General features: G+C 44.2%; 1 protein-coding gene across 2 annotated transcripts in view; it reads left to right on the forward strand.

The window, feature by feature from the left end:
- GREB1L (growth regulation by estrogen in breast cancer 1 like) overlaps positions 1-24,128 on the forward strand; it is a 229,529-nt gene that overhangs the window by 151,937 nt on the left and 53,464 nt on the right. For both annotated transcript variants that reach the window (XM_019546864.1, XM_019546862.1), the window contains 5 exons: positions 4,135-4,269; positions 4,646-4,783; positions 5,124-5,243; positions 7,925-8,062; positions 9,838-10,023. In XM_019546864.1, coding sequence (XP_019402409.1) covers positions 4,135-4,269; positions 4,646-4,783; positions 5,124-5,243; positions 7,925-8,062; positions 9,838-10,023 — 717 coding nt within the window. The remainder of the gene's footprint in view (positions 1-4,134; positions 4,270-4,645; positions 4,784-5,123; positions 5,244-7,924; positions 8,063-9,837; positions 10,024-24,128) is intronic.

Consider the following 24,128-nt stretch of genomic DNA (forward strand, 5'->3'; position numbering starts at 1 on the left):
GCTTAACTTCGCAGCCTTGAACATCCTCTTTTTAGTGCAGCTTGGTGTATAATTTCATAGATTTTTATTTTGGGGGGAAAATGAGAAAAAACAATACATTTCACACGGTATCTAACCTAAGTCTCTTGCGTCCTACCCTTCCTGCATGTCAGAGCACTGAGTAGTGTTCACTCAGAGCATTCACTGGGAGTAAGAGCCACTTCTCCAGACCATGCAATAGCCTTTCATGCTGTAATCGTACCATTAAGGACCTGTAGTGTTTTGCCACATTTATATCTACTCCAACTCTAACTCTGCTTTGTCATCTGTAGCCCTCTTATAAGGCTGTAGGCTTGTTTACGCACAGGTAGAAGTTAAGAGTGTAACAGCTGCTGTGCGCTCCCCATCAGCAGTTCGCTCCTGAAATCATTCCAAGTGAACATTTGTCTATGCCAGTCTCTCTACCCTAGTAACCTAACTACTTGCCAGATCCATCTCATTTCTCCCTCATCCACACTTTACTCCATCATTCTGTGTCCTGTTTTCCACATCCACCAACTACCAGTGTCTGCTGCTGCCTCCTAAGTCCCAGTTCCTGATCAAATCTCAGAATTTCCTCCCAGTTGAGTCCTCATTGTCCAGCATGCCTTTCCTCCCCACAGTTCCCAGTCATAGTCTTCTTGACCAGCCAGTCCTAGTATACCCTTCCAGTCCCATTCTCTCCAGACAGGTTGCACTGAGCAAATATTGTTCTCTTCCACCTCTGCATTTGAATGAAATGGCTTCCTCACTCAGGCTGTGTGGGTGGCTGCAAGGAGCATAGGAGAAGCTGGGCTCATTGCTTTCAATTCTGGTGCCTGGCTCAGAGCAGTTGGAAGCAAACATTATAGCCAAGACGGCTGAGCCTCTCTGGACTGGAACATATTTAGTCCTTCTGTAGGACTGGCACATGAACAGCCAGTCAGCTGCAGAAGCTGTAATGGGGTCACATAAGTCCAGTGAAAATAGAATCTCCAGCAATTTTTGCTGCAAAAAAATGGAAGAAGCCTATATGGAACTTGTGCCAACAGTAATTTATTTTAAAAAACTTGGTAAAGTTTGGACAAATTCTCACAAAGCTAGCAAAAGGCATACCCCCAACACACAGAACACACCCTTCCCCCTTCCTCCACCCCCTGGCAAAAACAAAAAAACCCCTAAAAATGAAGTCTCTGTTCCAAACTAGAAGAAAGGAGCATTACAGCTTTTCAAAATAATTGCCTCAAGAGTTTTTTCTAACTCTGGCAAGACAATACGCCTTTCTTCCCTGCCCCCCTCCCCGCCCCCAATTCCCCTCAGCCTCATTCTCATAAGTGACCAAGTTTTTTAGCTGAAATTTTACAAAATAATAATTCAGATACTTGGCATGGAAAATTACAGCCCAAACAGTTAAAGTCTGGTAAAGTTCCAGGGTAATAAATAGGGTTTAAAAAGGGAAGCATTTGGCAGCCTTAATAGTTGGTGCTGTCAGCTCTACTTACATACACTTGGATTTTTAAGTAGACAAAAGCACACACAGATATAGCTAGATAAGTATATGTGTATGTACGCACATGAACACATACACATAAACATGTCCATTTCTAAAATTTATATAAAAGCTAGAGACATGGATTTATTGACATAGAAAAAATCCCTTAGGATAGTGGTGCTCTTTCCCACAGGCCAGATCCCACACACGGCTGGGTTCTGCATGCCTGGATCAGATCCCACTCTGCTTTGGCCTGGGCCTGTGCACTCAGCTTGGTCCCCACATCACCTCTGTCCTGCATGCCCAATCTCGTATGCAGGGCCACAGTCTCCGGTCTGCAGGAGCTCCCCACAGGTCCAGAGATTTTAATCAGCAGAGGAGGAGCAATTGACACTGCCACTACTTCCCTGCTGTCAAACTTTCAAACTGGTGGGGCCAGTTTGAAAATTTGGGGAGCCCTGCAGAGTGGATGACACAGCTTTATGGGCTAAAGGAGACACTTAGAGATTAGCTTGTAACACTATATTTAATGATGTAGTATCAGATTTCTTTGGAGCCTCTGACCCTGTGTTGACTAGTTAGCTGTTTGGCATGTTTACTATGAAAGTGGGACAAGTAATTCTGCTGGAGCAGCAGCAGAGATCCTTCCCTATTCTCTACCTTGCTTATTCCAGCTGGCAAAAAAGCCTTCCTCCTCCTCCCCACATTGTTCTTCTATTAATGTGTTGCTTTGGGGTACTTTATTTTGGCAGATCAAGGTGGTAATGTTCTTTACCTTCTGTTTTCTGTCACTGGCTATTTTACTAGGACATCTGTAGGTGGGATCTAGCATACTCTGCTCACTTGTTGCAGATTAATTCACTCAGTGAAATGTAGTTAATATTCTTTCAGAAGAAAAGTTCATTGTTAGGTCACAAGAATTTATGTTTGTTAGTGCACCAACATCCAAAGTGTGGAGTATGACTTGAATTCAACTACAGAGATTAAATACCTTATATTTAGAGCAAGGCTCTCAATGTGAAGGTTCTGGGCTCATTTCCTAGCTGTACAACTGATTTGCTCTATAGAACAGGTCAGTTCACTTAATCCTTCTGCATCAAAGTTTCCCCAGCTTTCAGATAGCAATAGCAACAGTTGTTCACCTTTGTAAAGTGCTTTGAGGGAGGTGTGTCTAGTAGTTTGTGGATAAGACATAGAATTAGGAATGCTTTAGTTTTGATATTGGCCCCCTATGATATTCTGGGAAAGTCGCCTGAGTTTTTTTGTAAAAGAGGATAATCATGTTTACGTGCTTAATCCATAGAGAGTTAGTGTGAGGAAGATCTAACCCAGAGCTTCTCAGGGTGCTGTGGCATCCTGGGGTGCTGAAAGAACCTGACATGAGTGCTGCACTACTGCCACCACTATGTTTTCAAGAGGTATGTCAGAGCTGAGCTGAGAAGCAGCTGTAGCAGGAGGAAGCACCTGCCTTACATTGTGCAGGTGGGCATGCTGCTTCTGCTGCAGCCCTTCCCAGTTCAGCTCCAACACACCACCTGAAAATGGAGGTGAGCCAAGCCATTCTGCCTGGTAGCGGTGGCATTTCTGAAATTGCCTCATCTGCCCCCATTTTTAGTCAGCACATCAGAGCCAAACCAGGAACAGCTGCAGCAAAAGTGGCGTACCTGCCTTTATAATGTAATGCAGGCAGGCATGCCTTGCTGCTGCAGCCACTTCTCCGTTAGGCTCCAATGCGCCTCCTGAAAACAGAAGCATGTAGGACAGTTCCACCTGCCCTGCACACCTCTGTTTCTGGAAGGCATCATGCCAGGTCAGACGGAAAAGGGCTGTGGAAAGAGCAGGTGCTTCTACCACAGCCACTTCCTGATCTGGCTCTGCTGGAGGCATGCGATGCAGTTCTGCCTGATTGTGGTGGCTGTGACAGTGACTGCACCACAGCACCCTGTTGGCCTGCCCTCTCTCCCATCTTTGACCTCATGTGTCCTTTAGCCCAGTCCCTGCCCTTCTCACCTCTCAGCACTCCCTATGTGCTAGATGTGTAGTCTGGCACTTCCCTGTCACCCGGGTGTCCCCCAACTCTATCTCTGACAGCCCTAGAGCTGGAGTTGGGGGTGGGAGAAGAACTGTTAGGAAGAACTTGGATCAGTAGTTCCCAATCTCCATCAGTGACCTGGTTCTGTGTGTGGGGAGTCTGTGTTGTGTGCAAACATGTGCTGGACCAGGCACAGCTAGGGGAACACTTCCTGTCATCAGTCCAAAGGGGTGAATATAATATGATTATCCAATCAATTAATAACACATTTGTTAATAGCAGTATGATGTTTGTATTCAAACATATTCATAATAGGTTTTTTTTAATGGGGGTGCTGCTAGATTCTGGAAACATTTGGAGTGGTGGTTTGAGTCTAAAAAGTTGAGAACCACTGAACTAGGTGATATTTTAAAAGTTCTCTGAAGGTGAAAGGTATGTAGGTGCTAAATAATGAGCTGCAGCATTAGCTCCTGGGAGAAAAGACTGTATAGAAATGTAAGCTTATTTATTTGACATTTCTAAGAAAATCACTTGGCTGATAATTTCTTAGGGCTGTACAAATAGATGCATTTCTTTTCACAGAGTTACTTTGTTAAAACAACCTCTTTTGCAGATTCCTCTGTATTTAGTCCAACAAAATCCTCTTCTGCCATTAATTTAAGTGGAACTCAAGATCTGTCCCGGAACAAGAACATAGTGAAACCACTGGCTTTGTCTGTGCAGCTTGTAGGAAAGACTTTTGCTACAGGTAATCATTTGCTATCTAGGAGGGCTGGTGAGCTTGAGAGTTGTCTGTTCAGTAGCTGGGACTAATGGAACACTTTATCAGGAGGAAAGGAAAAGAAGGCAGCACTACACCCCTAACTCTCTCCATGCAGTTCCCATTCTGTTGTTACTATCCACATCATGGGTACTATTCTGGCCCTCAGACCTGACAATTTGGTCAGTGAACTTAAAAGAAAACTATTACCTCTCTGCCTGAAAGCCATATGAGATTTGCCCCTGGATAAAAGTGGATTCATTGTTTTTCTTATGCTTTTTGTTCAATTAATATTTTTTATATTCTACAATCCTTTGGTTTGTTTAAGGATTGTCTAAAGCTCTACTGTATTTATTTTATTCAGCTCCCCTGTCACTACGTGCCTCTGATGTTGCTAATGGAAACAACAGTGGAGGAAGGAATAATGTTATGAGCTCTACACTCTCTCGGCCTATACCTCATTCAACTTCCCCCAGCCCTGGTTGTGCTGCTGGAGACCAGGGTACAGAATGGCTCTGAGTTTTTGCTATTTCATTTTAAACTGCATTTGCTATTGAATCTGAAAAGTATAACTTTGTTTTCTTTTCCACTATAATTACTTTTACAACTCATGCTTTGAAATGCTGTAGGTTGCTGGCATGATGGTGGATGATAATGATAGACTCCTTATTATAGCTGTTAGCATTCCTCAGATTACAATGCAGAATAGAGTACTAATATTAGACCACCTATACCAGTGTAAAAGTAGCTTGTGATTAGAACCCAACCAAGGGTTTAAGTCCCTGAATGGCAATGGGTGTGGGAAGGTATTTTGAATAATGTTTTTCTTTCATTCTTCTCAGCATCAATGTCCAGTTCTGGACCACCAAAGAAACGACACAGGGGATGGTCTCCTGGGTCACCAGTGCCCCCTCCTGGTTTGGTTGTACCTGTTCCTACAATTCGGCCTCTAGCAAGGACAGGTAAGGCTTAACTAATTCTGTACATTTCCTTTTGATTAACGTTTGTACAAATTCTGTGCTTAGCCGGCACAAAGGCTTAGGAATGCAGCTCTGAACAGTTGCACAAAACACTTCATCACTTCCATGAAGAAGTAACTAGCCTTGCTAAGGATAAGGGCCTTAATTTGTTCAACCCTTTACAAGCAGCAGTGATGATTAAGCCCTCTGCTCCCTAATTTGAGATGAGACAAAAAGAAGCATAGCAATTAATGGGACAGGAAAAGGTATAACGAGAGTGGTAGTAATAAAAATGCTAGGTTGCAAGGGTAGCTATATGTATGTGCGTGTAAGTCTACCAATATAGAAGAGTATAGAGAAAGAACAGCTAAGGCATCTTGCTTTGTCTCCAAACCTGGGCTGAAGGCAACCTCAAGTCATCTGAGTACCTTGGTCATTCAGACAGGAAGGTCAACATCTGTTGGATGTGGTGGTAACCACAGCACTGCCTTGTATGCCATTGACTGTGGAAAGTGGTGTGCCTTAACTGTCCTAGCCTACTGGGCCATGAGGCTCTGGTAGACTTTTGACTTTTTGATACAAATGCGTAAAATTTCTTTTGCTCCTCAACTTGGAGTTGTTAGTTTCAGGCAGGTACCACATGTGGTAGAAACAGCATGCTCAGCTTCCCCACAGGAAAAAAAGGACTTTATATAAACATAATGTTGGCTGCTTTGAATGTCCCGCCAAGTCATCTTCAGCTGGGTGCAGTTCTGCCTTGACAGCAAGACGTCTAGTGAATCCCTAGGGCCTTGACAAGGACATGTGATGTTATCCATTGGTGGGATAAAAGGTGGGATTATATACTAAATATACACATTTTTAATGTAACTACTTGTCACAATAACATTTTTCAGTTTTTGCTCTTAGGGGGCTTACAAAGGGGAGTGGTTTATCTTATTTTAAAGGAAAGAAGCTGAGACAAAGTTAGGCTCAAATTGTCAATAGTAACAAGGATTTTGAGAGCATCAGTTTTTTGGCTTTTCAGTTTGAACCTAAGTTTTAGAGGTGCAAGGTATCGACAGCTCCAAAAAGAATCAGTGGGAATGGCTGGGGCTTAGGCCCTGGGGGCAGATCCAAGGGAGTTGTTGTGGTACAGCCCCCTTCTGCTGCTGCTGTTCCTGGTTGACTGGGTGCAGGAGGGGCTCCTACACACATGCAGGGAGGCTGCTTCGACATGCTGTAACTACAGCATGTTGGGGCAGACTCGATTAATCAAGCCTGCTGGAGCGTGGTAATTACTATGCTCCAGCAGACTCCAGTGTCATGTGTATCAGCATCCCCACACTGAAAAATGGCAGCAGGGTGCTTCAAAATAAAACTCATTCAATGAGCTTTAGTTTGAAGTGCCTTGCCAGCATTTTTCAGCGTAGGTACACTGATACATGAGATGCCGTGGGTGCTTTTAATTAGTGTGGCTCTCGGATCCTTACTAATTAAAGCACCCTGCCCCCAGAGCATGTCTATAAATGCCTGAGGAGCCCCCATACTGCTCCTGCCCTGCTCTGTCTGGGGGCTGTGTTAAACAGCTGCACAAAGTGACAAGCACCTCTGGGGACAGCAGTGGTGCCATACAAGTTCCAGCTTCTAGTCCTGCCCACTTTTGTGTGCCTATTCCCTGCCTGGCTTCCTAGTGTCCCCTGTCTACCTAGGGGCTCCAGCCATGCCTTGCCCCATTCTTCCATGGTCTGAAGGGCAGTGTGCCACACCCCCTTTTAGTAAATCCTAATCCATCCAAGCCAGCACCTGAAATCAGGGCATGCCTGTCTTTTTGGGCATCCAGAATCAGTGGTCCTTGTTGCAGAATTTTTGCTTTTAAGTTATTTATTTGCTCAGGATCAAACAATATGCCATTAAAAAGACATCTTACCACTTATATTGCTCTTTACTTGCGTGTTACATGCCTCATGTTGCATTAGTTGCATAGATTTTTGGTGGGTCCCTGTTGTTTTTGTTCTGCTGTTGAAAGTTCTAAGTTAAGGCTCTAGAAACAAAAACAACTAAAAAAAATACAGTTTATAGCACCTTTCAACAGATGACTGCAAAATCTGTTACTTTAAACAGCTTGTAACATTCCTGTGAGAGAGGCAGCTATGGCTAATACTTAACTGATTACAAAAATTGAGGCATTGTGCTTCCTTTTCCTTTTGAAAAAATGCAGTTGCTTTTTTCACAACTAAAGCCTAGTTTTTGTCTTCATTACTTCAGAACTGTGTGAGATGGTATAGAAATAGCTTTGAGGTTTTGGCCTGTGCTTTGGCTTTTTAATTAACCTGTTGTAGGTGAAAAGTTAGCAAGGTCTCCCCCTTCTTTGTGTTGACAGGTAGCACTGAAAGATGACCTGTGTAAATACTTTTAGCCTAGCTTTTGGCTTTGGTAGTCATGCATATTCAAATCTAGGTTTTCATCTCCCTCTTCTATAAACAATACAGTAGTCAGAAAGAAATAAAGTTTTACTTTAGGGATGAGGCAAAGGAAGGATATTGGTTCTTAATTTAAATTCCTTGCAACTATACAAGGAAGTGCAAAAGTATTTTGAATTTTATTGCAGTTAGTGATCTGTAGTAGTGTTTTTATTTGTTCATAAGGCCAAATCACAGTATGAGACTTTTAGTAATGGAAGTTTTTCTTTCTTTATTTTATAGAGCCCCTTTTGTCAGTCCCAGTTCCTCAATCAATGTTAACTGGAATTTTACAGCCTCAACCCATCCCTGCAGGGGAGACTGTAATAGTTCCTGAAAACCTGCTGAATAACTCAGGAGTCAGACCAGTGATTCTGATAGGTAAGCCTCACACTGTGAATAACACTCTGCATCTTGAATAAATAGAATTTTTTGTAGCACTGAAACCTCTGTTTTACGCTGAGCCCATCAGTGCAGCATGGGGTCCTTGTGTTTCTTAAGACTGTCAGTGACATCCTGTGTTAATTGTGCAATTCTTATGATGAAAAATAGAGTAATCTGAATAATTGAGTAAGACCTGACATACACAAGAGTCGACATTTACCCTCAATTTTGGTTTTGTTATAAAGATTTCAAAAAAATTTAAGAATAAACGTATTTCTAAGGAATTAAAATAAAAACAAATGGAAAACAAATGTATACTCCTCTGCAGTGTTTGCAACTCTGCAGCTCTGTGCTACGGCATGAGAAACAGAAATGAAAATTTAGTTTGAAGTGACCAGTTAAAAGTAAAACCTGACTAGCTTTTTCCCAGAGTACAGGGTAATATAAATAAAAATCAGTGCAAATTATAAAACCTAAATCAGAGTTTTAAAACTTTTTACCTGTACAAGGTACATTATTAATAGCCTGTATAAGAATATTACTTTTACTTTAAAAACATGACTTCTAATGTAAATAACTCCTTTTGAGATGTGATGCCCAAGTAAAATTTTAAAATCTAAGATTAGAAATTGGTGTCATTTCAAAAGGCAGTTTCATGTCTGTAAAATCTAAGATTAGAAATTGGTGTCATTTCAAAAGGCAGTTTCATGTCTGTTCAATTCAGTGCAATCCTTTGTCCTTGTGTAAAGCTCCTTGAGTATAACAGAAACATATATGCCAGTATGATCCCTAGAATGAATTATGAACAAGTAGACGGAAAGCACTCACACAAGTTCTTACTTGAGCAAGTAGTCCTTAACATGAGATTTAATGGGCTCCTTACATGAGTAAAGTGTGCAAGGTTAGGATTATAGTTCATTTATATTTTTTCATTTATGGGAACACAATTTGGAGAAATCCTGGGCCCCAGAATACTATTCTGTAATTTCCAAGACTGCATTTCCTTATTAAAGACGGCAGTGCTTGAAGTCATTTCAGTTTAAGTGCAAATTAAGTACAGCCTTTGGGTTCCTGGAGAGTTGCCAGGGCCAACCTCTGTTAGGCTAAACGTTAGTGTCCCTGGAAAATAGTGTCCTATTAATAGCACAGAACCAGATGTACCAACATTGATGGGTCTACCAAACACTGCCGAGAATATGTTTTTAAAAGAGAAATGTTCTTTGGAGAAAAGAACTAGTCTCTTCTGTCTGTCATACTTTACCATACAGAAAAAGCTTCTGTCAGTAGCTGATGTTTGTGTAATCTGTTCACAAGAGTAGAGTTTAAAAGCAGATAAGAAGTCATATTGATCAAAGCAATACAGCAGTATTTGAAATATCATCTGCTTCAATTCGCACTGCTTTTATCATATTAAGATTGAGGTACCATAGCTGCACAGAGTTTGGATACTACATTATTGGAAATGTGAGTGTTTTGTACCTAAAGGATCGTGATAAGAACTGAGGAGACGACTTAAATTTTTGTCTGTCGGTAACAAAAAAAATTACCCTCCTGGTGGGAGGAAGATAATTGCAGTTGTTTTTGTGCTGTTCTGAATTGACGCATGCCAATGCTGGTTTGCCCTATATTATATATCTGATTTTCTTCAATTGTAATGTCAAGTCTGGTCATGGTGATGGCCCATGATTTGCTATGTGGCTTCAAGTAGATGTTACAGAATATAGCAGTCACAAGATTTTTGCATAGTAACTTGAGTGCTTTTATTTTTGAAGGTTATGGCACTTTACCCTATTTCTATGGAAATGTTGGGGACATTGTAGTAAGTCCCTTGCTGGTAAATTGTTACAAGAGTCCACAGCTAGAGAACAAGGATTTGGATCTTTTGGGTTTGACTGGCAGTCAGTTACTAACTGTGGAGAACATGATTCTTTTAACTATCCAGTATCTCGTCCGGCTAGGTAAGCCATTTTTCATATTAATTTCAATTGTTACTCATGACTCTCTTTGGTTTTTTTACCTTGTATATCAAAATTAACCCTGCTTTATGTAGGCAGCCAACATTCTGCTCTCTGTCTGGCTTAAAGGGATTCATAGCTCCATCTAGAGTCAGTGACTTGGCTACTTTGTGAATCAAATTAAAGATGAGTTGAATGTGAAAAGGATAATGCTGTCTCTGCCTTCTCCTGTGAAGTTTCACCAGGTTACTTTTGTGAAAATCCATACTCACTTTGAAAGACAAATATCTCATTTGCTTAAGATATCAAACCTTCAGATATCTTTCTCAGACCATTCCATCTTTTGTTCAGTTCCATGACAGATACTTGGAGATGTCACCACTGTTTAGGGGATTAAGTATTTACATGAAAATGAACTCTCTTGTGCAAACTAAAACAAATGATTTAATTCTTGTTAGTCTATTTAATATATACTCCTAAATAGGCTTTTAAGGCAGTCTAGTGATTCTTTTACTTTTTGTTAGAGACCTTCTCCCTAAATTGGTGTCAAATTTAGTGATAATAAATATAAGCATAAACAGTAGTGGCAAGTACATATTAGATGCACTCTCCTCTGTGGTGTAGAATCACCAAAATTTAGAGTAGACCTGCTCTGAACAATTCTAGATACTGTGCGATTCCCCAGTGTACTGGTCTCTCTGATGTGCTACAGTTATTTACGAGAGGCTGAAATATGCCCAACAGTTTGAATAATCCTTCCACTATTGCCCCACAATTTATAAATGTGATCTGTCTGTTTTAATTTCTGCTTTCAGTTCTGGACTAGGTTCAGTTGTCCGCTAGGGCCTGGGCTGAAACTATGAAGTGCTTTTCCTTTACAAGAAACTAGGGTCCAAAGCTGGGCCAAAAAAAAAAGGTTGGGGTGGGGGCTTCAGGGGACTACGATAAAGAGGTTGAGAGAACTAAGAATGTTGAGCTTTCAGAAAAGGAGATTAAGGAGGGACATGATAACAATATTCAAATATCTGAAGGACTGCCATAAAGAAAATTGAAAACCTCTTTTCTCCTTTGTTGCAGAGAGCAATATGAGATGTGAATATGCTGAATTTGCACATGTAAATCTAAAGTTACCTTCTGTTGAATCTGCTAATGCCAGTGCATGCTTAGTTTTATTTAATGTTCACAATATATTTTGTGCCTCCCAGCCTGGCAGCACACTTGCTCACCATGGGTTTCTGGGAAAACCCTTAAAATGAAGTTGAATACAGTTTCTGTTATCTTGTATTCAGGCTGTGAACAAATTCTAAAAAAACAAAATTAAGGAAGATACCAGTGCTGTTAAAAACATACACAGTAGAGAAAATTATACTAAAGGATCAGTGTTGGTAGACTGTAACAATAAGCAGCACCTCTTCAGCTTACATGTCATTGAAAGAAGGGAAATGCTCTGTGGGGTTGTGAATGGTTAAGAGATTCCACTGGATTAGAATTGTGCAAAGATGCTGCAGGCACTTTCAGAGACCCCTGCAAAAACTTAAACATCAATTAGAAGGGTTGTTGCACTAGGCTTCCAAATTGTTCAGGGAAGACATAGAAACTTAAAAAATTTCCAAGCTAGGATAATGATAGATGAAAACATTTAGGCCAAGTTTCACAAAGCTCATCCAGTTCCTTACGTTCTGTGTGCCAAGATAGATGCAGAATTATAAAGCTTAGAAAGAGTTTCAAAAGTACTTTCAAAAGTAGATCAGAGTGAATGGGGCATACTGTGTACTGCATTCTTTTTCAATTGTAAAAGAATGTGGTACAGTGTGAGGGGGGACTTTAAGGTTACTGTAAACCCTGTACTGATAATTTCTAAATATCCTCTACCTCAAATTGAAGATACTTTTCCACATTAGCTGGGGGATAGAGATTTTGCAAAATTGCTTTAGTGAAAGTTTACTTAGAGATGGAGATTCAAATGTTTATTTTAACATAAATACACAGAAAGTGTTATACCAGTATAATAGATTAATATTTGGTATAGCCTCTGTTCCTGCTATATGGCAGTGAGCAATGGATCTAGTATTACAGGGTATTCCAAGAACACATACATTTTTAAGATTACATATATTTTAAGATTAAAGCAGTTCTGGAAGACCCATAGCCAAAAGGTGCTTCACAACTTAGATATTTTCTAGGATTTATCAATTATTTTAGTAGATTTTTACCAAACCCAGCAACTGTACTGTATCCTTTCTGTTGTTTGTTGCAAACGAACCACACATGGGTGTGGTCACAAGTGTCAGAAAGCTCTCTCAAAGCAAAATGCTGGTCGTATCTGGTGGGGTACTTGTTCACTTTGGCCTATCATTGTCTATCAAGCTAGCATATGATACGTCTTCATATGGCATTGGAGCTGTTATATCACATGCCATGACTGTGACCAACCCATAGCATGTCTATCATAATCACTTACAGCAACAGAATGGAATTATGCAGAGACAGACAAAAAAGCTTTAATTCTGGTGTTGGAGTGAAAACATTTCACCAATACTATATGGGAGAAAGCTTACATTGATTACAGATCACCAATCTTTAGTCTTAGTTGTCAAGGAGTGTCAGCTGGGATAAATGCAGCACATATTCAACACTGGTCTTTTCTTAGCTAGTTACACTTATGACATTAAATAAAAAAGAGCAAAGGCACATGGAAATGCTGATGGACTCTTGTTTATCTGTGAAAAGAGCACAGGAGTGACTACCAAACAGAGCACAGAAGCAACAGTTGGAGCCCCACCTTTTGTTGAACCATCAGTTTTGTAACTTATAGTGATGACCAATAGTGCTACACAAGAAAATGGCAATCTTGACCAGCCAGGACCTATTAATGCTGAGCAACCTACATTTGGTGAGGACACCTTTGAATCTAACATGGAGAAGGCTATGGAGGAAGGAAGGCCATCTCCTCACCTCCTCTAAAGGCCACCCCCCTTAGCCACTACCCAGGAAAGAAACATAAATAAGAACCTGACACAATAGTCAGTACAGCACATTCTCAGGGAAGCTATCAGAAAGGCGATGGGCTTTACCCAGAAACTGGAAATGCAAGCTCCCTGCGAATCTTGCAGTCTGTGTTATGCTGTAGTCATTTTTAAAAAGAGGGGACAAGATGTGAGACGTGTTGAATCTGGTGATATACATCTAAAGTTACTTTTTCTTTAATCTGCTAATGGCAATGAATGTATAGTTTTACTTTAGGTTTACAATATATTCCATGCTTGTCAGTCTGGCAGTACTTTCCCCCACTTGTGGCTGGAGTAATTTATTTATGACTGCCATGGACAAACAACAATTAGAACACACAGTAATGGCCTGAAATTGCAGGTTTAGATTGGCTGTCAGATACATCTTTATTGTTAAAACAATGAGGCAGTAGAATACATTGCTTAGAGAAGTTGTGGAATCTCTTTCATTGGAGGTGTTCAAGAAGAGGTTGGATATGCATCGGTCGTGGAGGATTTAGGAGCAGCAGTGTCTACTGTGTGCTGTACATGATCTCAGAGATCATGGGAAGAGCTCTGCAGACCAGAGCAGATAATAATTGGACAGGTTATGCTCTGTAGCGGAAGAATGAAGCAGAGTTCCACAGCAAGTTTGGATATGAAGGAAAGCGAAAGGAGCTAGGCTAATTTTTACAGAGGGGATAGGATGGGAGAAAGGGGAATCCTGGCACTCCAAATAGGATACTGGTATGTGATGTGTGGAGACTGGTATTCCTTTCTTTGAGAATCAGATATTATTGTAATAGCGTGACAGATATTTCTTGGAGTTTCTGTAGTTTCTCTTGTTGGGTTATGATGAAATATCTTGTGCAATAAATTGATTACAAACAAATGTGTATATATAAGGATGCTTCTACATGTGTAGGTAAAGATGCAGTGGGATCTACGTTACAATTCTGGGATTGTGCATTAGCTCCCATTGTGTCTTACTGCAAGGAGCAAGCTCCCATAGGGAGCTGAGACAGCTGCTGTGATCTCTGAGCCTTGGGTGTTTTACATGGTGGGACCCAGTCACTAGCTGCTGGGGCTGAGAGCCCCTTCAGCTGTGGAACTCCCAGCTCTGGCTGGGCATGGTGCACCCCTGAGGCTGGGAGCCCTGCAGGGGGAGACCCTGCTACATGTGCAAATTAAAGCTTGTATATATGTGTACTGACCGCTGCCCTGATCTGCTGGCTCAACCTGTTGTCTTGGGAGGACCTCTGCTTTCCTAGAGCCCAGACCTGAGATGTCATGGAAGGATTACCGAGACTCATCCAGCCCTCTGACTACTACCTCATGCCAGCAGGGCTTTGGCTTTGACCATGAGATGTTGTTTCAAGAAGAGGGATTTCTAGGAAGAGGTGGGATACCCCTGATGAAGAAGGGAAGAAAATCTTTGCAGACAGACTCACTAATCTAGTGAGGAAGGCTTTAAATTAGGTTTACCAGAGGAAGGAGACCAAAACCCTGAGGTAAGTTGGAAAGCAGGGATGACCTGGAAAAAGCACAACCAGAAGTGGGCAAGAGAAGAAAGCAGGGCAATTGGCTGGTTACCTCAGATGTCTGTACTTGAATGCACAGAGCCTGGGAAATGAGCAGGAAGAATTGGAAGTCCTTGCACAGTCACAGATTCAATTTGATTAACAGAGACTTGGTGGGATGGCTTGCATGACTGAAGCACTGTCAGGAATGAGTATAAACTGTTCAGGAAGGGCAGGCAGAGGAGGAAGAGCTGCTCTTTATGTAAAAGAACTGTATGATTGCTAAGAGCTCCAGTATGAAACTGGAGACAAGCCTATTGAAAGTCTCTGGATTAAGGTCAGAGGGGAGAGCAACAAGGGTGATGTTGTGATGAATGTCTGCTATAGAATACTGTACCAGGAGGATAAGATGCATGAGACTTCAACTTACTTAGGGATCTGATGAGCAGGCCAGTCTGAGTGGAAAAGGAGTCCAGGAGAGCAGGTTATACTATAAAGAAACTTTACTGAGGGCACAGGGATGAATCATCCCAATGTACAAAGACTAGCAAATATGGCAGAAGACCAGCTTGGTTTAGCAGGAAATTTTTCAATGAGCTGAAACACAAGAAGGAAGCGACGGTCTCCACCCCAGAGTGCTTAGGGAACTGGCAGAGGTCATTTCAGGACCCTGGCACGCTTTACAAGTACTTGTAGTGCTCTGGTGAGGTGCCTGATGACTGGAAAAGGGCCAATGTGGTCCTCATTTTCAAAAAAGGAAGGAAAGAGGACCCAGGAAACTATAGGCCCATAAATCTTACCTCAGTCCTGGGGAAGCTCTTTGAGAAAACTTTCCAGGAGCATATCTGCAAGGGGCCAGCAGGGGAGTTTATGTTTAGGTTCATTAGAGGCAGGTCCTGTCAGATCAACCTGGTGGCCTTCTATGACCAGGTCACAAAAGCCTTGAACGCAGGTGTTGCGGTGGACGTAATCTTTCTGGACTTTAGGAAGGCCTTCGACACTGTCTCTTACCCCATCCTCATTAAAAAATTAGGCATTTGTGGTGTCAATGCCTACACAGTCAGATGGGTCACAAATTGGCTGACAGGCCTGAACTAATATCAGTTTAGTTGCAGACTGACTGAGCACTGCAACTTTATTAGCCACTGGGCTTTTTGGTTCAGGATTGAGAAGGTGATGTTGGAAAGGAAAGAAATGACAAGTTTCACTTACAAAAAGGAATGAATTTTACTTATGACAACAAAAGATATAGTTTGCATATATAATAGTTAATAAAAAGGTTAAGCTAATAAGCAGACAACATAACAATACAGATTAAAATTGACAATGATAAGAAAACAGATAAATTAACCAAGAGTTCCCACTTGGTTAGTAACTTATCAATAGTCCCTCGGTTAGAAGATGCACAGCAAGTAGAATCAGCGAAGTCAGACGTCTCTGAACTGGGCTGCTTGAAGGATACCGGTGGAAGCCCCTCAGTCAGGATCTGGTCTTCACTGTCACAGGGAGTAAGAGAGATCCGTGGGGTATGGGACAGCAGTGACCCTTCTGTTCCGTCCTTCCCAAGGGTGCATGTGTTCTTTTATATTCTAATTATGCTAATTTTTTAGTTATATAGCCATTCATAATATTGCTTTATAGCTGTTATCCTATGGGGTTAATAGGTATTAGAAATTATTATAATAAGTTACTGCCCAAGCTTGGGTTTATCCAATAAGCAAATTGCAACACGTCTTTAGGTTTAAAATTAACATTACTCTGCCTAAATCCAGCCCCTTCAAAACTCTCTGACTATGCTTTTTTGAGATGTCCTTTTTGAAATGTACTAGATAAGCTGGGCAGTTGAATCGTTTTTATCATCATCATGGCTAAATTCTGAGCGAGAAAGAACTATTAGGTCAGCTAATTTCACAGCTATAGCTTTGTCTTTGAGGCCTAGTCAGTTCCACAAACAGTTACAAGTTACATTTGTGGGTTACAAAAATACAAGCTTCATGTTAGACAAACGTTCCAAATGCCTCCAAGAAGCACATATTTATTGCTTATTAATTTCTTTGGTTCTGGCCATCACACGGGCTGCACCCAAGAGTGGTGGTGGACAGGTCATTTTTGACCTGGAGAGATGTGGGCAGTGGGGTTCTCCGGGGCTCGGTCTTCGGCCTGCACTGTTCAATATCATCTTTGGCAATTTGGACAAGGGGGTGAAAAGCTTCTTGTTCAAGTTAGTAGATGACACTAAGATGTGGGGAGAAGTGAGCACGCTAGAAGAGAGGCACAGGCTACAACTAGATCTCAACAGGTTACAGAGGTGGGTGTATGAGAATAGGATGGGTTTCAATACTGACAAGTGCAAGGTGTTGCACCTGGGGAGGAAGAACCAGCAGCATACCTACAGGCTGGGGAACTCCCTTCTCATCAGCACAGAGGCAGAGAAGGATCTTGGAATCACTATTGATTCCAAGATGAACATGGGCCACCAATGTGGGGATGCGGTCAGGAAGGCTGACCGCACCTTGTTATGGATCCATAGATGCATCACAAGCAGGGCCAAGGAGGTGATCCTCCCCCTCCTATGCGACATTGGTCAGGCCGTAGTTGGAGTACTGTGTCCAGTTCTGGGTGCTGCATTTCAGGAGGGCTGTGGACAGCATCAAGAGGGTCCAGAGGAGGGCCACTCACATGATTAGGGGCAGCAGGGCAGGCCCTGCGAGGAGAGGCTACAGGACCTGAACTTGTTTAGCCTCCACAAAAGAAGGCTGAGAGGGGATCTGGTGGCCACCTTTAAACTTGCCAAAGGGGAGCAGCAGGCAGTGGGAGAGTCCCTGTTCCCCTGAGCACTACCGGGGGTAACAAGGAACAACAGCCATAAGTTGACTGAGAGTAGATTCAGATTAGATATCAGGAGGCACTACTTCACTGTCAGGGCGGCTAGGAGCTGGAACCAACTTCCAAGGGAAGTGGTGCTTGCCCCTACCCTGGGGAGGCTAGACAGTCACCTAGCTGGGGGCATCCTTTCCCGCCCACGGCAGGGAGTTGGACTAGATAATCTGCTTAGGTCCCTTCTCACCCTACCAACTATGAAACTATGAAGCTTACAAGAAGTGGAAATTTGGACAAATGACTAAGGAGGACTATAAGAGAATTGCTCGGGCATGCAGAAATGAAATGAGGAAGGCTAAAGTGCAACTGGAGTTGCAGCTAGCAAGGGACGTGCAGGGTAACAAGAAAGGCAGCACAGTTTGGGGAGGAGGTGAGCAACCAACAGTGGTGAAAGAACAGGTTGGGGACTATTTAGAAAAGATGGATGTGTATAAGTCCATGGGGCCCGATGCAATGCATGCAAGGGTACTGAGTTAGCTGATGTGATTGCAGAGCCACTGGCCATTATCTTTGAAAACTCGTGGCAATCAGGGGAGGTCCCAAATGATTGGAAAAGGGCAAATATATTACCTGTCTTTAAGAAAGAAAAAGAGGAGAATCTGGGAAAATACAGATAGGTCAATCTCATCTCAGTCCCTGGAAAGTTCATGGAGCGGGTCCTCAAGGAATCCATTTCCAAGCACCTGGAGGGGAGGAAGGTGATTAGGAACAGTCAGCATGGATTTACCAAGGCCAAGTCATGCCTGACTAACCTGACTGTGGATGTGATATACCTTGACTTTAGCAAGGTTTTTGATATGGTCTCCCACAATATTCTCACAAGCAAGCTAAGGAAGTATGGGCTGGAATAATGGATTATGGATAGAAAACTAGCTGGATTGTTGGGTTCAAAGAGCAATAATCAATGGCTCAATGTCTAGTTGGTAGCTGGTGTCAAGTCCTAGGGCTGGGGTTGGTCCTGGAACTGGTTTTGCTCAAGATTTTCATCAACAATCTGGAAGGTGGCATAGAGTGCCATCAGCAAGTTTGTGCATGATACCAAGTTGGGGGTAGTAGCAGATATGCTAGAGGGTAGAGCTAGGATTCAGTGACTTAGACAAATTGGAGGACTGGGCCAAATGTCATGAGGTTCAATAAGGAGAAGTCCAAAGTGTGACAGGGTACTTGGTGCACTCCTGTCACTTTAAGGAGAGGCTGCCTGAGAAGTAGCCTGAAGGTGTGGCAGGGGGCTGATGAGATGGTCACCTGATGGGAAGGTGACAGGGCTTGATGCATAAAAGCCCAGGGCCTGAGCTGGTCAGGCAGTGTACTTCTGAGTGCCAGTGTGGGAGGAGCTTCTGGCAGCAGGGCTCCTGATCACTGCCAAGCTGGGGTAAGTAACACTGAGTCCAGGAACCAACCAGACCTTGGAACAGACAGGCCTGGAAACAGGAGCAGGTGAGCCTGTTTCCTGGAGAGGGGCAGTGGAGGTCGGAGAGCCAAGGTGCCCAAAGCCAAGCTAGTGAATACAGAGGAGTGAGGCAGGCCTGGGGAGAGAGGCAATGGCCCAAAAAAGGCTGGTGATGAGCAGAGGTCCTGGTTTTCTCTGATTAAAAATTGCAGATTCTCTGATTAAAAATCCAAATTCCAGGATAAAAATTAAAGGCCCCCCACAGGCCCTCCTACTGATGCTGGTGCCCTGCACTCCCCCCCACAGTCTCAATAGCCCTCCTGATGCCCTTCACAACAGCCCCCCCAGATGCACAGACATGCAGACACAGACACTGACACCCACCCCAGCAGGTAAGTGTGTGTGGGGGGGAAAGAGGCATGGCAAGGCGGGGGAAAGGGAAGAACAGGAGGTTCACATGTGGAGGCCACCACCACAACTCTGCCACTGCACCTTGTGCTACCATCCCACGGCCACCTGAATGTCTTTTTGGGCAAGTGGCGCAGGGGCACAGCTGCAACAGTGCAGTGGCAACCACCATGTGCGGGCCACATATGTGCCGCCCAGCCCGGGGGGTGAAATGGGGGGCTTGCATGCAGTGGTATGCCCCGCAGCCATCTGCATGGCTCCACAGTGGTGTGGGGGAGTGGTGGCTGCATGCAGGGTGGGGGGACTTGGTGGGCAAGCGGTGCTACTGCGGAACCATGCCCTTCGCCCCTGGATCCTAGAGGTAAGTGGGGCCTGGGGACTGTGGGGCAGGGCTGGGGAAGATGGTTGGGGGCTGAGGGAGCAGGGGGTGCTGCTGGCCCCAGGCAGCACATTGCAGCTGGGAAGCAGGGCCAGGGGTGAGGGCAGGGGTACCCCTCTGTGGGAGGGCTTTGCGGGCAAGTGATACGGGGCTCAGTATGGTGGTGCCTGCCATGTGAGGGCCACACACGTGCCGCCCAACCAGCTGCCCGGGGGAGGGGGAGAGGGAGGCTGGCATGCGGCCAGAGCATAGCTCTATGTCTGGCTCTGCAGTCACGGTGAAGGATGGGGAGGGCGTGGGCTTGGGCTTGCATGTGGCTACCACTGCCACTTACCTGGAGGCCCGTGATGGCGGTGATGGCCACTGCCTCCAAAACCTCCTGCTGCTGGCATAGAGCTGTGCTCAGAGCCGTGCAGCCAGCTGCCAGGTGGCAGCAGCAGCATGGTGGTGGCTGGGCGGCACGCAGCCACCACTACCCCACACTGCGCCGCTGCCACCGGCCACACGGCTCCGAGCACAGGTCTACGGCAGCAGCAGAAAGTTTTGTAGGCAGTGGCAGTCACTGCTGGCACAGGAAGCTGCTGCTGCTTGCCTGTGGGGCCGCCCACAAGCCCAAGCCCCCGCCCCTCGCTGTGGCTGCAGAGCCAGCCACAGAGCTGTGCTCCGGCCGCATGCCAGCCTCCCTCTCCCCGCCCCGGGCATCCAACCAGGCGGCATGTGTGAGGCCTGCGCGTGGTGGGCACCACCACACTGCGCCCTGTATCACTTTCACGCAAAGCCCCCCCCCTCTGAGGGGCACCCCTGCCCTCACCCCCTGGCCCTGTTCTCAGCTGTGATGTGCTGCCTGGGACTGGCAGCACCCCCTGCTCCTTCAGCCCCCAACCATCTTCCCCAGCCCTGCCCCACAGCCCCACTTACCTCCATGGTCAAGGGGCAAAGGGAGAGTTTGAGCCTGAGCCTGAGCCCGGCCTTGGCTGCCTCAGAGGCTGAGGCTCAGATTTCTCTGCTAAAAAGAGAAATCCACATTTTCTCTGATTTAAAAACAGGGAATCTGTTGCTTGGTTAGCATCCTTTATAGGCCAGGGGACCTTTACATTTTAGCTCACTTATTTGTACTAAGGGGGGATTTAATAGCAGTCTTCAACTACCTGAAGGGTGGTTACAAAGGGGATGGAGCTAGACTGTTCTCAGTAGTAGTAGATGACAGAATAATGGTCTCAAGTTGTAGCAAGGGAAGTTTAGGTTAGATACAGTAAAATCTCTGTTACCTGGCATCCCTGGGGTAAGGGGATTGCTGGTTACATAAAAACTCTGGTTATCTGAAATAACTTGGCAGGATTTTCAGATAATGTGGAACCAGGGGAAGGGGGATGTGGTGGCAGCACAGGGTGGTAGATGCTTTCCCCTGCACCCCTCCCCCAGCTTCTCCCTTCCCCCTCCCGATAATTCTTATTAGGTGTCTGACTAACGCACAGTTTTTTTGTGAAGGCTGAGGTTAAAAAGCTGTTCTCCCTTCCCCCCCCCCACTCATCCAGCCAGCAGAGTTGTGAAGGGGCAGGGTGGTGAGTGGCAGCAGCACCTGCTGCATGCAAGCTTCACCCCCAGCCGTGCGGAAACTACAGTTAATGGAGTATTTCCGTTGGTTAAGTACCAGATAGCAGAGATTTTACTGTATTAAAAACTTTCTCACTAGGAGGGTAGTAAAGCACTGGAGCAGGCTACCCAGAGAGGTTGTGAAAACTCCTCCTTAGAGGTGTTTAAGACCCAGGTAAACACAAAGACTTTGCTGGGATTATGTAGTTTGGGGATGGTCCTGCTTTGAGGACTAGATGACCTCCTGAGGTCCTTTCTGACTCTAATTTTCTATTACTATTATCCTATGATTTTCAGGGTCTAACTTCATAGTTGGTTGAAGCTTTTTATGACTTGACAGGTACTCTATATGTGTAGATGGTCTCAAGCCAATTGCACAATTAACCAGTTAATTATGTGAAACCTGTAATGTGTGGAGGGGGGGCCTATGTCTGGCAACAGGTTCTCTCTTCTAGATAATTATTGTTATGTTTTTTTCTCTTGATTTAGAAATTTCTTACTCAGGTACTGGTTAAAGTTTTTGTATGATGATAGGCATTCTCACATAGCTCTCAGTATATTGTTTGCACACAGGAGGAGATAGAAAGTTACTCGCACATGTTTTTTGCTGAAGTACTTTGATGATAGTAATGCATTGGTCAGCTAGTTACATGAACCTTGCAGGGGCAAACCCACAAAAATGTACATATAAGAGACACTTGGATGCTTAGTCTGGTGAGGCAGAAGGTAGTGTAGTGTAGCACCTGAGAGACTGACTAACCAGTTGAGAAAGGCGTAAGCATTCACAGGGGGCAGGCTACTTGAGTAATTCCACCCACTTCAAGGGAGATATGGCTGTGAAACAAGGAAGTTTCAAGGGAAGACTGATGCAGAGTTCAATATAACCACTTGACTTCAACATAACTGCTTACTTGAGCAAACTTCTCCATCCACATAAGTGTTTGTAGAATCACATATTGTATAGATAACTGATTATTTACAAAATGACCTAGCTCATTTTCTAATGTGTTTAGAAAATTTACAGAGGCTTGGTTAGCATCCTTTATAGGCCAGGGGACCTTTACATTTTAGCTCACTTATTTGTAAAGTTATTATTTGCTTTCTAAAGTACACTGCAAAATTGGACAGCACATCCCAGGCTTAATATGGTATACACATTTAATATTCTATACACTGCTCCTTTTGCAAAATTACCAAGAATATTCCAAACATCTGAGAAGTCCTTCTCATGGAGCTTCTTTCTCTTGGATGAAAATTCAGTAGAAAAATCAGCCTTTCTGGGTTTTTTGGGGTTTTGGTTTTTTTTTGAACCACGCTTCAGTATTTAGTAAAAAAATTATATTCCCTGGTATACATTTCTACAAAATGCTTGAAAAATAAAAATCTATAGACCATATCCCTCAACTCCTGCATATTCCCAATTACTGAATGACAAAGCTTTTGTCTGAGGCCCGCAGTGTTGTGATGGGAAACAAAAGTAAACACTGTTTACTTTCGTTCCCACCCCTTGTCCCTCCCCCAGCCCCTCAGTAGCTTCCTAATGGCTGCTGAAGGGCTGGGGAAGGGACAAGGTTCCCACACGCACCGCATCAGCTTGATGTTGCTGACGCGGTGCGTGTGGGAAGAGGAGTAGCCATATGCTGCTCAGGACAGGATGAGCCCGGCCAGAGCAGCTGGGGCTCAGCTGCGTTTTCCCCCTACCTGCGCTGGTCAGTCCTGAGCAGCACCTGGCTCTGCCGCCGCCTCTGCTGGCTGGTGCTGACCCAGGCGGGTCTTTCCCATCCGGAGCAGCACACAGCTGAAGTCGAATTCCCACGTGCTGCTGGGGAGGAGGAGGGGAGGCGGCCGGCCAGGTCGGCACTGCCAGCAGAAGCTGCGGCGGAGCCATGTGCCGCTGGGGACTGACTGGTGTAGGCAGGGAGAAAATTCAGGTGAGCCCCTGCCACTCCAGCCAGGCTTCTCCTGTCGTGAGCGGCACACTGCTCTGTCGCCGCTTTTGCTGGCCGGTGCAGACCCGGGCAGGCTCCTCCTGTCCCCAGCAGCACATGGGAAGCCGACTTCAGCTGCATGCCGCTTTTCCTGGCCGGTGCTGACCCAGCTGAATCCGTCCCATCCGGAGCATCATGTGGCTGAAGCCGGATTCCCACGTGCTGCAACACTGTACTATCATAAACACTAGGCATACTCCAGTAAAAACAACAAACAATAACAAACTATGAATGACAATAGAGCCTAAGGAACTGAAAATAGAGCTAACCCAAGAACTCAAATTTCAGCTATCTGACTCATGCAATTTAGCTGATTCTTTCCAAATATGTTTACTTAAATCCTGGATTTCTTCTGAATTATTGGGAGTATAAGTACAACATTCTTCACCTGTTAAAGCACAGACTCCTCCTTTGCTGGCTAGTATACAATCTAACGCCAAGTCGGTTTTGCAATGTCATTTGCCTTATTTCCTTCATTTCTGTATTTATTTTATCAACACTATCAGCAGTAGCATTAGCAATCTTTTTCAGAGATGCTGCAACTTTCTTTATCTCGGACATAGCTAAGCTGAACCATAGCTGGGGAACATTATACCCCAAAACCTTTGATTTTCTCTAATTTCGCAAACATTGAGAATTCTTCCTTTAGGTAAGTGATACCTAATAGTAAAGGCAGGATATGCTGCAGAGACGTAGCGCATACCTTTCCAACCAGAGGGAAGATTTTTATAGGCCTTATCTCCACACACAAAATAGTGAACAGCTAATGCAGTAAATCCACCTGTATTACAGCATGGGGACATCATCCATTCTGAATAATAGCCTGAAAATTGACCTACAGGGGAATAGTTAGATATCCAGGAACCATTAGAAAACCAAGCACCATTTATCTTAAATTCTACCTTGCACTTACTGACTCCTACTGCAACATGAGATCCATTACAGGTCCAACAGAACTTTCCA

This window comes from Crocodylus porosus, unplaced genomic scaffold (genome assembly GCF_001723895.1).
Source record: "Crocodylus porosus isolate Cpor-Errol unplaced genomic scaffold, CroPor_comp1, whole genome shotgun sequence".
Taxonomy (NCBI): Eukaryota; Metazoa; Chordata; order Crocodylia; family Crocodylidae; genus Crocodylus; species Crocodylus porosus.